Consider the following 16260-nt stretch of genomic DNA (forward strand, 5'->3'; position numbering starts at 1 on the left):
ACATGATGGACTCTGAGATCTTTAGAGCCTAGCTCTGCCATATAGTGATGGGCTCTGAGATTTTGGAGCCTGGCTCTGCCATATAGTGATGGATTTTGAGATTTTTAGAGCCTCTGAGATTTTAGACCTTGGCTCTGCTATAGAGTGATGGACTCAGATTTTAGAGCCTGGCTCTGCCTATACAGTGATGGCCTCTGAGGTTTTAGATACCGGCTCTGGTTTCCTCTGTTAACTCTGTTCACGAAAAAAAGTTAGACATGGCATTCTGAAAGATTTGAAGATCAGGAGAAATCTAATCTTCATTTATACAAAAATCTGGAGACGAAACTGCTGAGAAAGGATGCTTGGTCCCGTTCCAAACACTTGTAATTATTGAATAAAATACAGCAAATACAATTACATTAAAGCCAGGATTAGAAGATAGAATGGGAAATCACTAGATCCATAAACAGAGAAAAAATTCAAACCTGGAGTGAAAATTAGGTTGAGGCTATCCACAGGGCCAGAAGGCCCCCATTTAAGTCCAGGGCCTGAGGAATGGAGGCAAGTTGGGATTTTAACACCCACCTGGTTCTGACAGGTCCCATCTGAGTCAGGGAGCTGGAAGGCTGGGCTATAGCCAGAAACTTTAAGGAGCTGTCAAATACATGAAGGAGAGACTAAAGTTGGTATCATCATCAACGTCATCATCATCATCTACAAAATCTAGATCCTTTTGCTCTGGAAGAATTGGATGGCAAACTTTGAATTCAGTTGGAAAAGTCCTCAGGAAAGGATCTCTTGGCATGAGAAAATTCCGAACCTTTACTAAGCAAAGACACATTTGACCCTTGTCTGGGTCATGCATTTGTCTGTTTTCTAAAAGTTTGGATTAATTGAAACAAGGTAGATAAAAATAATCAAGTTGTGAATTTTTTCTGATGCACATGAGCTGGATCATCACCATCATCATCATCCACATTGTCAGTCCTCATTAATATGACAGTTATAGTTCTCTAAATGTGATCACTGATACTCCATGATACATTTCATATAAACAAATTGTAGGAGTGGCTTTCTCCAAAACAACATTTACAAGACAAGTCAGTGAGGCTCAGGCAAAACTATTGTATTACTAATATACCTGTTTTACTTCATCAGTAAAATGATTAAGAGCAACTTAACATTGTGATATGGTTTGGTTGTGTCCCCACCCAAATCTCATCTTGAATTACATTTCCCATAATTCCTTCATGTTGTGGGAAGGACCCAATGGGAGATAATTGAATCATGGAAGTGATTTCCCCTATACTGTTCTTTTGGTAGTAAATAAGTCTCATGAGATCTGATGGTTTTATAAGGGGAAACCTCTTTCAGTTGACTCTCACTTTTCTCTTGTCTGCCACCATGTGAGACATTCCTTTCAACTTTCACCATGATTGTGGATTGTAAGGCCTCCCCAGCCAAGTGGAACTGTGGGTCCATTTAGCCTTTTTCTTTTGGAGATTGCCTAGTTTGGGGTATGCCTTTATCAGCAGTGTGAAAACAGACTAATACACATTGTTTGCAGAATTCATCAATCCAAGCCTTTGATTTCACTGTCAGGAGCCCTGTATGGGTAAAACACATCTACAGCCCTACAGTAAATCTGAAGCTGTTACACTTCTTAGAAGTCATAGCATCATGACCAGTCAATAATGGTTCCACAGTGACCATGAAAGGCATTATTCTCAGTGGAATAATGGCCTTTATTATTCTAGTGGGAATAGCATAATGCTGCTGACATGCTCATGGGCTTGTTTTCTCAACCATTATTCTTCATTTATATTCATTTCTGAAGTCTACATGCACTATAAGCTCTTCTTATGGAAACATCTCTCTCACTTCCTCCTGTTAAATGGAGACTTTAATTTCTCTTCTCCCATATTATCTTGGCAGTAACAATAATGCATATTATTGAATATACACTAGGACTTGTGCCATGTGATCTATCACATTATCTCATTCATTGTTGTAGATGAGGGGAGAGAGACTCTGTGAGCCTATGTAACCTCCCAATGCCATAGATCTAAAAGAAGAAAGAGGGCTTTTGGGTCCAGGTTTGTTTGACTCTGATGATGCCTATAATCATGGATGTGCTTCTGTCCAACATAATTGCTCTCTGTGACAGTAAAAGCCAATACTAGGAATAGAGAAACTCATTGGCAATATTCATACTTTAATTATGAGAACACGCAGTGTACATTTATAACATATTGAATACTGACACTAACCTAATAGGAAGAGGGACTAGTATTTATTGATCATATACATCTATTTCTGTGGCATATATTAGATACTTTCATACACTACATATGACTTAATTTTCATAATATTACTAAAAAGTAGCTATTCTTATGCCTGTTTTACAGTTGAAAGTATTCCAGCTTAGGCATTCAGGATGGTTTGGAAACCTTGGAAAATTCAGAGAGGAAATAAGCGGCTAGATTCCAGTCCAGGTGTTTGTTGCTACACCATGCTGCCAGCATGACTTTATGATGTGTACAAAACTTATTTACAATGTTCTTTCATTGATATTCGTATTCTCTATCTTGTATTGAATCTGAATCAAAATAATACAAATTTCTCCAAAAAGTAAAACTCTTACATAGACATGCCATTGATTATAGACTATTCAGTGCTGGAAGGGACTTGGAGTTACTCATTAAATTGTAAAGGTGAAGAAGCTGAGTAACTTGGAGTTACTCATTAAATTGTAAAGGTGAAGAAGCCCTAGAGAAGCTTGTGTATTCAGCTAGTGACTGTGGTGGGATAATGGGCAGTACTCCAAAATGGCGGCTAAAATTTGATTTGGTCAAAAGCCATGCCAAAATTCTTGGGTTTCCTAAAATGTGAGTTACTTGAAACCAAGAATGCAAAACCTACGAATAGGGTAATACTATCATCCAGTTTGTTTGGGTCAGTTCCAAAGCCTGTTGTTTTCATTTTATTAACAGCATCCCTTTTTATTCTCAAAAGTGTCCCAATTTAGTAGGTAAATTACATGGTCTAGTAGTTTCATTTTCAAGTTAATTAAAAATTTAAATACAGTTATTTTAGACATGATGTCAAGTTTTAAAATGTGACCAAGGCTATGATCCAGAAGCCTCGAATGCCCCTCCCTGCAGGTAGGACAATAAGGAAATCCCTGCATTCACAGGATCCCAAGTACTATCTCAAAGAGAAACTAGATGATTTCATATTTCTTCTCAGTTTCTCCAGATGACAACTGGAAAATTGTTGCATAAAAACAACAATAAATAGTAAGTCGAAGGAAACCACCTCTTTCTGTATTTGTTGAACAGCTGCAGGAAATACTCAAATCCTCCTGGATTGTCCACTCGTTGTCAGGCTGGCACGGGGCTCTATGTCTGGGTCTGTGAGATAAGCTGATCCCATGTCTCATGTCACATGACTTGGCTAGTGCCTGGAGTTTTTGCACTGCATTTTGTTATTAAACCTGCAGGAGAGATATTATTTCCATCATTACAGAAAGGACAAACCATCTCCTCCAGGGAATCTGGCAGGACCTTCTAACACCATCATGAAGAAGCTCCAGAAGCCACTGTCATCAGCTATATGCAATTACATTCTGAAAAATTATTGGGTCATAATATGTAATTAACGCTGACAAACTGACAGTAGAATGCTGTTCATTTCCAATGTGCTCCTGACAAAGATATAAGAGAACATGTTCTAACAGGATAATTTTGTCTTTGTCAGGAACCTTCTGGTTGTAAGTAATATAAACCCACTGATATTAACGTAAAGGAAAATGTAATGTTGGGGTGGAGGTGGGGATCTCAATGCCAATGGTAGAAAATGCAACTGGATCTCCTTATGAGTAGGAAAGCTCTCAGGAACTAAGTGAGCCATCATTTCCTCTCTTTCAAAGAATCGACTTTATTCTCTTACGTTTCTCTGTAGATTGGCATTTCTGCTGAGTTGTACACAGAGCCCATAAAGGCTTTCCCAGTGTGGCTTTCCTTACTTCCTAGTTCAAATGCCCAGGCCTGCCGTCTGGACTATGGTTCTAAATTCCTAGGAGGAAACAAATCTTATTGGCTCATGAGCTAGGCACCATGTCACCGATGACCACATCAATGGTCTATGACCAGAGAACTCATGTGCTACAAACATGGGTCCTCTGGAATCTGACAAAACTCCCAAGAAACCCACACATGGATAGAGTCATGTGCATTTTTATTGTATGTCTCTAGTAATAGAAAATGCTTATTTTCTATTTTTTTCAAATACATTTGAAAATAAGTTGGGCATATGGGCACACAGAAGCATCATGTTCTGAGTAGGTAGTAATGCCATTTTAGCATACTCAACTGTGCCTCTAAAATCTTCTGTACAGAAGTAGATTAGATTGTGTAATTCAGGAGAACCATGCCAAAAGCCCCCGACCAAGGCAGCCACCGTGAACTCACAATGAGGAGGCTGGCATCTTTTATTCTCTCTCCTGTCTGCTGTCATCTGGATATTCTTGCCTGAGCCCCTATGAAGGTTCTGTGCCTCCCACCATCTGTAAGCTTTCCTATCCTGCCTACACCAACCCTCAGCTGCAATGAAAAATAGGGTCTTTAATAAGGGGACTGAAAACATCATAAATATTTTCCTTAGGTCAAGATCTGCCACTCATATGTCCTTGATTTCTAAGCAACAAGAAAAGCTAATGAAATTTTAAGAGGACAGAAAACAAAACTATATCAAGGACATGTGTAAGTTTTTGGATATTTTTATAATATTTTTTAACCTTGGTGACTCTTTTAAAAGTCATTTGCCTTGGTGATTTGTTTTATTGTTGTTGTTATTTAACCAATTAGAATTGCCTTATTGGCTATTTTTTATTCAAACAGAAGTGGAAGTGATTCTTAAGAATGATTTCACATACAATGAGCTAGAGAAAATGGGAGTTTTTCTATATTCTCCATTACTTTATCACATTCACCAGTTGTTTGTTTTAGTATAAGGATTTGGTTAGAACATTAAAAATGATTGCTTAAAAGATGAGAGCAAGTTGCAGTTCTTGTGAATTATGCCTCCTCCTACAACCTGTTACTGTTTTTTTGAAGAGTAATACTGTTTAATATTTCACATTATTATGATTTTATATAGTTTAGAGTTTCAGTCCAAAGTTGAAAAACACCACTGATTTTCCTTTAATAGGGAGGAGAATATAATAATTTGATAATTTGAAAATTAATCATACTTTTAATAACATTTAATGTTTTATGTTTAATCCAATTCAGTCAACATCTATTGAATATATACTATTGACTAAAGCATAATAAAGATTAGAAAGATGAAAAAACTTATAGCTTGTCCACCCTCCTCCCCACCAGACATCCGTGAGTCCATACACTAGCTGAAATGACAAAGATAAATATAATGCAAGACAAATTGCAGTACATATGAGAAGAAAGGTATAAAGCATTTGGAAAATATGGTGAAAGATTAAGGAAAACAAGAGGAGGTAGAATTTAAGCTAAATTCTGGATTTGGGGTAGGCCATCTCATCAGTCAGTATCCTGGGTAAAAATTTCCAAAATCACAAGTTACTTTACGTATGACCTTTACTTCAGAAAATACAGAGTTAATATTGCTAAACTGCTTTTCAGCCCAGGGGCAAGTCAGAATCATTTAGAGGATTTTATTCAATATACACATTCCCAACCCTCCTTCCCTCAGACTATTCATTGATGAGACTTGGGAAGGATTTGGGCATTAACCATGCTCCCCTCACCCCAACCCTAACACACACAGAGCAACACAAAGTGTGAATGCCATCGTGAAATCTGTTTTTTAAGGAGATGTACATCAATTTGCAACACAGTTTCTGAAAACATCTTATTTTGAATAGGTAATGTTAAGGATTCTTGGAAAATCTATTTGACCCTCAAAATTGGAAATGTTTTAATATAGATCAGTTTTATTTAAGGTTTCCTTATTTTTATTTAAGTTTATCTTATATGTACTTATGAAATGTACTTTAGTCCTTTCTGGAATCAAGTGGAGGAAAAAAACAACATGGATATATTAAAACAGAGATCATAAGACTAATGGAAGAGACTTCTTATGGCAATAAAGTACCAAGTAATAAACAAGACCTAAGGCTATGCCAGAAAAGGCTTAAGTCATGTACTCCTACCCTTATAGAATAAACTATGATCTAATTGCCACAGGTTTTTCTTATTCTCTAGCAGGTAAACAAGCACTGGCCTCAAGATAAGCAGTATTGAAACAATCGTAGCTCACTGGCCACCAGATCCTGACTAACTGACCCCTCTGCTCCACAAGCCACAACTACAGCTTTGATTGGACAAAAGACTGGTTTCAGTAACTTCCTCCAGATAAGAGACCACTGACCATCTTCTGGTTCGGTCTGGTTTACAGAGGCTTAGCACTGAGTGCCTTCATGTCCTTGCTTCCCCTTTTGATATAAGGGGCCCAACTGGAAGGCATTTAAATGGGAAGTCTCCCCCACAAAGTGAACATGGGATGCATGTAATATGCATGTCTGCTTACTATTCATGCACATACACCCCTTCATGGATATTTACAGCTCCTCCTACAACCTGTTAAATATATACACTTGGCCAATCCATTCAACATAAATTCCTACGTTATACTCCCTTGAAGAACTTGCTTTTGGTCTGTGCCCGAGGTTACACTTCCTATTCAGTTAGGATGGCCACCCTGCTGGCTGCCACTCTCAGTAAGAAATAAAGCTCTCCTCTCCAAATTTATAGATTTCATGATTTTAAGTTGACAGGTAGGTGGTAGATATCTAAACAGAGAGCTAGTTAATGTTTGCTCTTTCTATGTTTGTGAGAGCCAACATTTGAAAAGTATTATACAAGGCACAGCCTCTACCCTGTCAATCACATATTCAGATAGAACTCTCAGGCTTAAGACAGTCTACAGCCCTAACATAAAGAGCAGCATTGAGCACTTGAAACTTTGCAACTTTAATATAAAAACCTTAAGAATCATAACCTTACAGCACCACAGTTTGTCTATTTTAGTTCCTGTCACTTTTTCAGTGTGTATTACAGAACTAACTTAATCCATTTCAGTTTTGAAACTGATTGTTGCTTATATAATTACATTGACAGATGAATATTTCTTATATAATTTACATGCATTGTAGAATCATTTCATTGGAAACACTAATTTGAATGGAAAATGGCCAAAATCTTTATCAAAACCCTAATAAATACCAGAGACTAGGTCCCAACAGAATGTAATCAAGATAATGTATAAGGAAATACATTAACTTTGCCTGACTACCTGGTACACCAAGGAAAATAAAAAGGCTTACTATTTCTGATGTGTCTCTCAGCTTCTTTCAAATGTAGGCTCTGATCAATTTCACCGTCAATGCCATTGTACAGAGATAGCGCCTTGACTAAGTAAACAAGACATCTTTTTCAGCTAGTACAGGCCAATGAATGTGGTTAATAATTCATTAAGTGACTAATATTTTCTAAGACTGTGTGAGAAGCATTAATTAGGATAATAGTAAAAGATTATGTACTGTTCTGTAAAGAGCAGGAAACTGATTTTTTTTTTTTTTTAGGAGATAATTCTAGAGAGCAGGATGAATAACTTACCTTGACAAGGTAACCGGATGGCTTCTGAGAAGAGTTGGTTGGTCCTTACACCATAACTCTGCTCTGTCTTCCCCAAGATGCCTCCATACCATTGTTAAACACAATAATGTAAGAAGCAGTAGAAAAAAGAAGGGAATCAGACGGATAGAGCTTCAAAGTTTAAAAAATTCTTATAATCTCATAAAAATAAAAAAGTATTTGAAATAAGTTGAAGGATCTAGTAATTGTAAAGGCTGTCATTTTTCATGTTATACCATGTGGAGGGATTAACCTTATTGAAAAAAATTAGCAAGTGTATGACAAACCTACAGTGGATTTCCATGATCTACTTATATTTGCTGTAAGTACTCACACCATGACTTATCCCCCAGTTTAAACTACTTTCTTCTATTTTACTTTCTACATTTTCTTTTTCAGCCAGGTAAGCATAGTTGCATGCCCCAAAGTTGACAGAATGATGGTGCAATTTAACTGTATATCTCTCACTTACACTTTAATTGGGAAAAAAATAACTTTTACGTCAAAGACTAAAACCCTAAGGGCAGAATTTTGGGCAACAGTCAGTTGATAGAAGACATGATTTTTCAGATCTTTCCTGGCACTCCTAAATTCCAGGTTTACAAACTGTCATTGACCTTGCCTGTCGCAGACTTACTCCAAAGATACAAGCTTCTTTGGAGATTAGGCCAACTTTGGAGGACACTTATATCAACCTTACGTTGATTTGGGGAATATCCTTATTCCTTTCCTTTTATTCTCATCTTCTCTGTGTTCAAAACCCAGGATTTTTAGAAGCAACACTATAGTCCACTCAACTGTTCATTTATTTACAAACATCTTATGAATTACCACAATTTTTTTTTTTTTTTTTTTTTTTTGGGCAATGTGCTGAGTGCCGGTAAAACAAAAATAAACAAAGTGCTGTCCCTTTCCCCAGTCGCTGGAGAAGACAATGCAATAATGTGCTATGAGTGTTAAGACAGAAGTCTGTTCAGGGTTACACTTGGGGGGGTCACAAAAAGTGAGTGGTAAATTCTATCTCCAGTAATATTAAGACGTGTCCATATACCCATAGCTTAATTTTTAAAATTACTATATTTGTACAGAAAATAGCATTAGAAAAATTAGTACTACAACCATATTTGGCCAGAAATCAGATAATGCCTAACAAGTTCTGATTTTTATTACAAGTATTTATTATTGTTTCTCTACTATTACATTTGGCACATCTATGGGATTTTTTATTTCCAAAATGTTTCACTAATCTGTAACTTATTATTACTGACAGCTTTTTTGTTGAAAAGATTTTCCTACAGCAAGGTACAAAAAGGCATTCTAGTGAAAACATTTTAAATTACACTATTTGCCAAAAAGACTATCTTTATGTATTACTGTTCTATTGAAATTTTTCTTTTCAGTTAAATTCCATTCATTTCTACATAATGCATGTCAATAACAGCTACCATGGAAAAATAACCACAAGCAAAAATTGTTTTCCTACCTGTCTTCATTTTTTTGCCACTCCTCATGTTTCTTTCCATTTCTATTTGTGAAAGTTTGAGTCCCTCCTTCTTGATGTTTTTAAATCCATAATTACTTTTTATGACAACTCTTTTGGCACCCACATTATAAATTATTCATTATTTTGAATGACGTCTTCATTTCAAATGCACTCTTGTACTCCTACTTTTTCTTCTGTATTTTTCTCCTGTATTATTTTTATACCTTTAAATAATCTTGCTTTGAGACTTTTGGTATCTTTCTGTCTTTTTCTCTGAAAGATGCCCCTAGAATGCTGTTGCTACAGGGAATTTAAAAATCAAGTAATTCTGGTATTTCTTTTAGTTCACTCGTACTTCATTCCTGCTTTCTTCCTTTGCTCTTCTGGTTCCTTATACCTAGAGTGCTCTCTTCTGCCCCATCTAGCCTGTCCTTTGGCCACTTCCTTCAAAACCTGGTACAATATTAACTTCCTTCAGACAACTATCCTGGACTAAACCACTCCAATTTACAGTTTCTCTTGACCTCAGGGAATGTCTGTATAAACTACAGATTTCATTCGCATTTACTTGGAAAGTGTTTGTTTTTGTAATTTCATTCAGTTATTTAGTTATATATTTTGTAATATTTTATTATTTATATAATTACTACATACCCTAAATCCTGATTTTTTCCTTCTTACTAGTTTTAATTATAACCATAATTTTGTAAAATAAACATGCAATTGGTTGCTTAATATCTGTCTCTCCTGCTAGAATACAAGCTCTTTTGGCTAATCATTTATTGTTGTATCCCCCAAGCCTAAAAACAAAAATACATAGTAATTGCTCAATTAATATTACAGTATCTTTGAAATATCATTCAAATATTAGTGAAATGAAAGTTCTCACAAATGCTCGCTAATTTTCTTTTTTAAACACCATTTTGGCTGGAATCCTTCACACTTTTTATAGCAGGTGGGATGTATTTTGCTGTAAGATACAGAAAACCTTACCAACACAGACTTAAATCGAAAGACCTCAGGTGTTTACTTAGCCATAATCCAAAGGTGGGCAGTTCTAATGTTGGTCCAATGTGGTCATGCAGGACCTAGGTTCTTCCCATCCTCATCCTTAGCCATCTGAAGTTGCTGGCTTTCTACGGTATTGCATCATAATGCCATAATGCTTCATAGCCCCAAAATGGTGGCCACATTCTCATAATTCAATGTGTAAAGCAGGAGGCAAGGAGAGTGACATCAAAAAATGGGGATATTTCCTTACTTGTCAATATCCTAGAAATCTCTCCAGCCCCAGCAGCCTTCTCCCCCTTCCGATGACAAGAACTGAGTCACGTGCCTACTTCTGAACTAACCGTGGGCAGAGGGAAAGCAACGCTATTAATGTCCAATCCTGATTCATCCCAGTTTCTTTGGCAAAAATAAAGGGAAACTGCTGGGTACGCAAGCAACATTGTGCCTGCTCTTCTGCTTTGTTAAATGAACCACACTGAAGCTCTGTTTTCTGCAGAATCCTCCAGCTTTTAAAATTCTTCAGGCTTTTTCTTTTCTGTGCCTACATTTTAATCATTACGTCTTTTCTTTCATATCTTTTTTTCTGATTAAAATGGCCTTTTGAAACATCTACTCTCTCTACTCATAGGTGTCTTTTATTGAGTTGTTTCCATACTCAATTTCTGCATTTTAATTCTTTTTCTTTTCAAAAGCACTGAGACATAGCACATTTTCAAAGGAAAAACAAAGTTTATTTTGCCCCTTTTTTTTCCATTCCACATATATACTTCAGATTCTCAACTGTATTAGGAGCCTCAGAAGTCAAGAAACCATTGTCTGCTCTCCTTACAATTGCCAGCAGCATTTCACAGGTGCTAAATGTACTTGATGTGCCCTTCCCCTTTATGGTTGTTAACCAGAGACAGACAGACTTTAACAGGAAGCAACAGGAATCAGGATTTTAGTCAAAAAGTACCCGTCGCATTACAAACATCCTCTACTAATTTGTTTCTATTTAATTATCTGCATATTTGCTTCTTGCTGGTGTCAGGAAGTCCCAGAACACAGTGTATTTCTCACTTCATACCACCTTTTCCAACATCTTGCAGAGAAAGAAAGGACAGGCTTGGGTTTCCATGGTAACACAAGTGTGATAATTGAAGGTATCTGGCTATAGGTGAGATAACTCCCTTTCAGATTCAGTGGAGAGAGGAGAAATGAAGATTTTCTTTCTTTTTATTCTGGCAATGCACTTTGGAAACTAAAGGGATCCCACAGTGATGGTTAGCATTAAGTTTTCACTATCTTGCAGATTTACAGCTCTTGGGAATAATTCAAATTTCTTTTATACCATTTTTATCTTTTATTTCCAACAAACAAATGAATGAAGATGTAAGTTATTTCTATAAGCATCTCAGAATAGAGTTTATGCTGGCATAGGAATGAACATGACTAAGGGGTTAGAAAATAGACATTCATCTCCCACCCAAGTCCTCTAAATTCTCTACACGTCCTTACATCCTTTTTACAGCAGCTAATCTTTCACTCAACATTTCACATACGGCCACAAATCAGGTAAGTACCATCATTTAAGCCAGAATAGGTGAGAAAATATGCTCCGATCTGTCATGTTGCTTTTGCCTCATGGTGGTTAAAAATCAACCTTTATGGTACTGAGCATGAAATCTGAGGCCTGTCAATATAAGGCCTGTAAATAAATGAGCTGTAACCATCCCATGGGCTGCAGTCTCTATACTCCTTCTTAACAAAAATGTCAGCATTGATGAGCGGTCAGGGGAAATATCCTGAGAAATGTCACAAAGCTGTCCTACTCTCTATTACGCTAAGTAGAGAGACCAGGGAGCCCTCCCACTATTTTTGTGACAGCTTCAATTCAAAGCTTCTCAACATCTGGAAACCTGGGAGTCATGAAAACAGTTGCTTAAGGTGACCTTTTGGACCCACAATCCCAATGCAAATTTCTCAAAAGCATAAATCACTGGACCTTTATTCCTTGCAAAGTAAATGGACTTGGAGCTCCTCTGTAATGCAAGGTACTAGATGGGCTGTCATGATCTAGAGAGAAAGCTTCATGCTTCCTCACTCTGCTTAACCCCTGACAAACCTAGGAACTTCTTATCACCAAGATGCACAATTAGAATCTTCAGAGACAGTGTCTTTCCTTGGAAGAGAAGTATAGCTGCTACTAACCTAAAGTAACTATGAATAAGCATACCATTTTTACACAAAATATGAGACTTCTGGAAAGCTAGGTGAACACCATACTTACCTACATCTTCTTGAAACATCCCTGCCAAAGTAGCTCAGATATGAAGCATCCATGTGAGCTCTCTCAATTTTAATTCACTATTTCAAATTACTAGCCTAGGATGAAATAGTAGATCCTCTTCGATTTCAATTCCCTTAAAACAGTCTTGATTCTTAGTTCTTTTTATTAACACAATACCTTCACTGCTCATTCTGGTGGCTCAGATAGTACCATTCCTATTTTAATGACATGTAATCAAGAAATGCTGTTTTATTTTACTACATACACATGTTTAAACTGAGGACATTTGCCCTCAATAATTGAAAATGAAAACTTGGTGCGTGTTTATTACAGCAAGGTAATGCAAATGTAAGTTATCCATTCTAATATAACGAATCTACAGGGAAATAGGAGACTGCTAAATTTGAGTAGTCTTTGTACTAGTTTGACTATCGACAGAAAAGATAGTGAAAGATTACCTGGCTTTTAATTCAGACCAAAATCCCCTTGGCATGATGACCTTGTGGGAAAGAGGAACAGGGGAGAGGTATGCCAGGCTCTAATAATAGAACTACAGAAATGTATTATTCGCAGGAAAAGTGCGACAGTAACAAACAGGTGAGACTAGTTTGAGAAGGACATCGTTTAAAGAAAGTAAACCGAATAACCAGTTACTACAAAAAAAAAAAAATGCAGGAATGCTTGGGGATATAATGTCTCCTAAATTTGACGTTATGAGTGGGAGGGGGTGTGTAACTAAGATGCAATGCTAGCGACAGAACGCTAACTTTTAAAACTTAATAATTAAAGAAAAAAGTGTTTTGAAAGGCACGCCTGGAAGACTCATGCAACTGCTGCACGACGTCTCCTTAAGGACCGGGAACATTTCTCACCCAGAAGACAAAAGTCCCTGTGTTCTCGATTCAGCCCACATCCCTCAGCACCATTTCCATGCCCATCATTTAGGCAGAATGCCACGGAGACGACGTTAAAAGTGGAATTCATCACTCTGGCTTGCAACGCATCTTGTTCTTTTGCCAGAACAGGGCACAGCAACTGGCTCCTCAATCTCTGCCCCTCCCAAACCCCAGCAGCAAGCCCGGTCTCCATCCCGCCGGCCTCTGTGGCAAGGGGCTCGCGAGCTGTGGTTGGCTAGGCTGAAGTTCCGTCATTCACCAGCTCGCCTACGATTGGTTGGCAGAGAGTGCGCCAAACGCCCCGCCTGGCTAGGCACTGGGAGGTGGGCTTGCGGGTCCGGCGACTAGCGTTTTTTCCGATTGGTTGAAGGAGGGGAGTCACGTGGTAATAGTCGGCTCTCTTATTGGTCGTGAGTGGTACCATAGGGGGCAGAAACGTGATGTGGTTGGCTAGAAGGAATCCCAGCTTCCCACTAGATGCCCCCAGTTGGCTGTTGCTATGAGGTGTCCCTGGGCCTTCTGGTTGCCGTTCGGGGTTCCGCTCTCCGGGTTTTTAATTCACCTGTGGCTGACAGGGCGTGGGAAGAGCTCGACTTCAGTCCGGCACTGAAAGGGGCGGGGCTAGAAGAGATGTGGGCGGGACCCCGGCGACGTCAGTGACCGTGGACCGGGCTTACGTGGCGTTCGGCCGCCTCTGACTTGCCCTTCGGGCGCGCTATTGGATGGGGGCGGTCACCCTCCCATCAGTGTCCTAACGTTCCAGGACCAAGCTTCATTTTGTTGCGTTTACACAGCCTCAGGCAGAAGCCTAGAGGTGCCCGTCCCTTAAGGCTTCACATGCTAATACCCGATAAAACCAAAGCTCTAGGAGTGCTAAGAGGCTGGGAGGCGTCGGGCAAAGGCTCTCGCAGCCCCTCTTGGACCTTGGGCAACTCTCCCCCTCACTCCCCGCCTCAGGGTAGAGCTTGGCGGTGGCTCTTTCCTGTGTTGAATTCTGAGCGTGGCAGTCTCAGGTTGACGCTGCTCCCGGCTCGGGCGGGAACTGCGCATGCCCGGAGGCTCGACTGGGCGCGCGAGACGCAGCGCTGCTGGAAGGCCGCCGTGGTTCTTTATATCCGCGCGGGCAGAAGCTTCCGCGCCGCGCAGAGCCTCCCGGGAGCCCTCGCGGCCGGTCGCCTAGGCGACGGAGGTGGGGGGCGGGGGCTGCGCCGCGGGCCCCGCCCCGAGCCGCCGGGCCCCGCCCCTGGCCGCGCTGCGGCTCGGGCTCGGGCTCGGGCGCGCGTTCCAGTGCTGGGGGTAGCGGCGGCGGCGGCGGCGGGCGGCGGGCGGGGATCTGGGCGTGGAGGCACGAGGGGCGGGGCGGGCGGCACTGCGGGCCCGCGGCTCGGGCGGCTCCGGCGGCTCCCGCTCCCGCTCCCTGCTCGCCCTCAGTCCCAGCCGGCACCCACGGGGCTGCATCGTAGCCCGGCTCGGCCCATGCCCAGGGCCGCTGCTCCCTCAGCTGCCGCCGCCGCCGCCGGGGCCCGGGGGGCCGCCGCGGCCGTGAGGTGGGGGCGGCCGCGGGAGGCGGCGGGGCTGGCCGCCGGGGCCGGGGCTGGGGGCGCAGCGCGGCCGGCGTAGGTCTATGTCGCGGGCGGCGGCGGCGGCGGCGGCCGCAGAGGGACGATGCGCGAGTACAAAGTGGTGGTGCTGGGCTCGGGCGGGGTAGGCAAATCCGCCCTGACCGTGCAGTTCGTGACCGGCACCTTCATCGAGAAATACGACCCCACCATCGAGGACTTCTACCGCAAGGAGATCGAGGTGGACTCGTCGCCGTCGGTGCTGGAGATCCTGGACACGGCGGGCACCGAGCAGTTTGCGTCCATGCGGGACCTGTACATCAAGAACGGCCAGGGCTTCATCCTCGTCTACAGCCTCGTCAACCAGCAGAGCTTCCAGGACATCAAGCCCATGCGGGACCAGATCATCCGCGTGAAGCGGTAAGCGAGGGCGCAAGGGGGTTTGGCGGCTGCACCCGGGAGTCACCGTCCCGGGGCCAGAACTCCCCGCGCCGGGCCCTGGGGAGGGGGCTGTCTGGCGGGTGGCTCCGAGCTGGAGGCTTTACTATTGTCATTCTGCTCCTCCTCCTCAATCTCAAATTTGAGTGCTTTGTTTCACAACTAAAATTTGGCATCCTGTTAGCCCACAGAACAGCTCTTTGTCTCTTGGACATTGTTAGCAGCGCTCGTACAGAGCCCCCAAGGAAACAAAGTTTAAAACTTGCAGGGGGGAAGGGTGGATAGGTTTGTGTTGGGAAGAGAGGAGCTGTGCAGGTATAGGCGAGATATTTGCAGATTGAACAACAACAACAAAAAATCTGCCTTTGCAATGTTTGACAGCAAAAATTGCTCACACACCTATACAGTAATGTCAAGTACAGAGGAAAGAGACCTTTCTCATCTCGTTAAAGGTTTATGGTTCCAAGGCGTTTTACCAAAATGAAGTCTCTAATTTAGTGCAAAACTTTAAAGACAGATTATCAAATTATTTGAAGACATCATAAGCTAAGTGGGTTTCGAGAATATTAACACAAAGGAGTACAAATATGCCATTCACAGGAAAAGAATGCAGCTTAACTGTTTTGTGTTTTCTTGTTTGTTTTAATATAGTTCTCTTAATCCCTTCCCCCCCCCCCCCCAAAAAAAAAAACACACTTCCTGGAAACAGAATCTGCTTCAAAAGTGTGACTTAAGTATTAGCTAATTTAAACTTAATGTTAATAAGCTTTTATATATATATATCAATTCTTTTCTAAAGTATACATTTTGGAAATATAGCTAATAGCTTAAATGATTTAAAATGTGTTTTCTTAAATTCACTTAGTATATTTTTCTGTGTACTTTCGTGCATTATAAATGTGATAATATCTTAGTTAAAAGTTTTGGCAAATTTTTCTTATTACTA

At 40.6% G+C, this 16260-nt stretch overlaps 1 protein-coding gene and 1 long non-coding RNA gene across 6 annotated transcripts in view; one reads left to right on the forward strand and one right to left on the reverse strand.

Annotated features, from left to right (window-relative positions):
• Positions 1 to 14339, reverse strand: part of LOC116551376 — a 31813-nt gene extending 17474 nt beyond the window's left edge. For 3 of the 5 annotated variants that reach the window (XR_004268886.1, XR_004268888.1, XR_004268885.1), the window contains exons 1-3: positions 12422 to 14339; positions 3301 to 3478; positions 568 to 636 (exon numbers count right to left, since the gene is read on the reverse strand). This is a non-coding gene — a long non-coding RNA (uncharacterized LOC116551376). The remainder of the gene's footprint in view (positions 1 to 567; positions 637 to 3300; positions 3479 to 12421) is intronic. The other 2 variants (XR_004268889.1, XR_004268887.1) reach the window with 2 other exon arrangements.
• A 561-nt stretch (positions 14340 to 14900) lies between these two features.
• The window catches only part of RAP2A (RAP2A, member of RAS oncogene family), a 35596-nt gene continuing 34236 nt past the window's right edge, over positions 14901 to 16260 (forward strand). Inside the window, exon 1 of the mRNA XM_032277516.1 lies at positions 14901 to 15296. Within this exon, the coding sequence (XP_032133407.1) occupies positions 14983 to 15296 (314 nt within the window). The 5' untranslated portion in view covers positions 14901 to 14982. The remainder of the gene's footprint in view (positions 15297 to 16260) is intronic.

The sequence above is a fragment of the Sapajus apella genome, unplaced genomic scaffold (genome assembly GCF_009761245.1).
Source record: "Sapajus apella isolate SASKATOON/1434 unplaced genomic scaffold, GSC_monkey_1.0 scaffold9, whole genome shotgun sequence".
Classification (NCBI taxonomy): domain Eukaryota; kingdom Metazoa; phylum Chordata; class Mammalia; order Primates; family Cebidae; genus Sapajus; species Sapajus apella.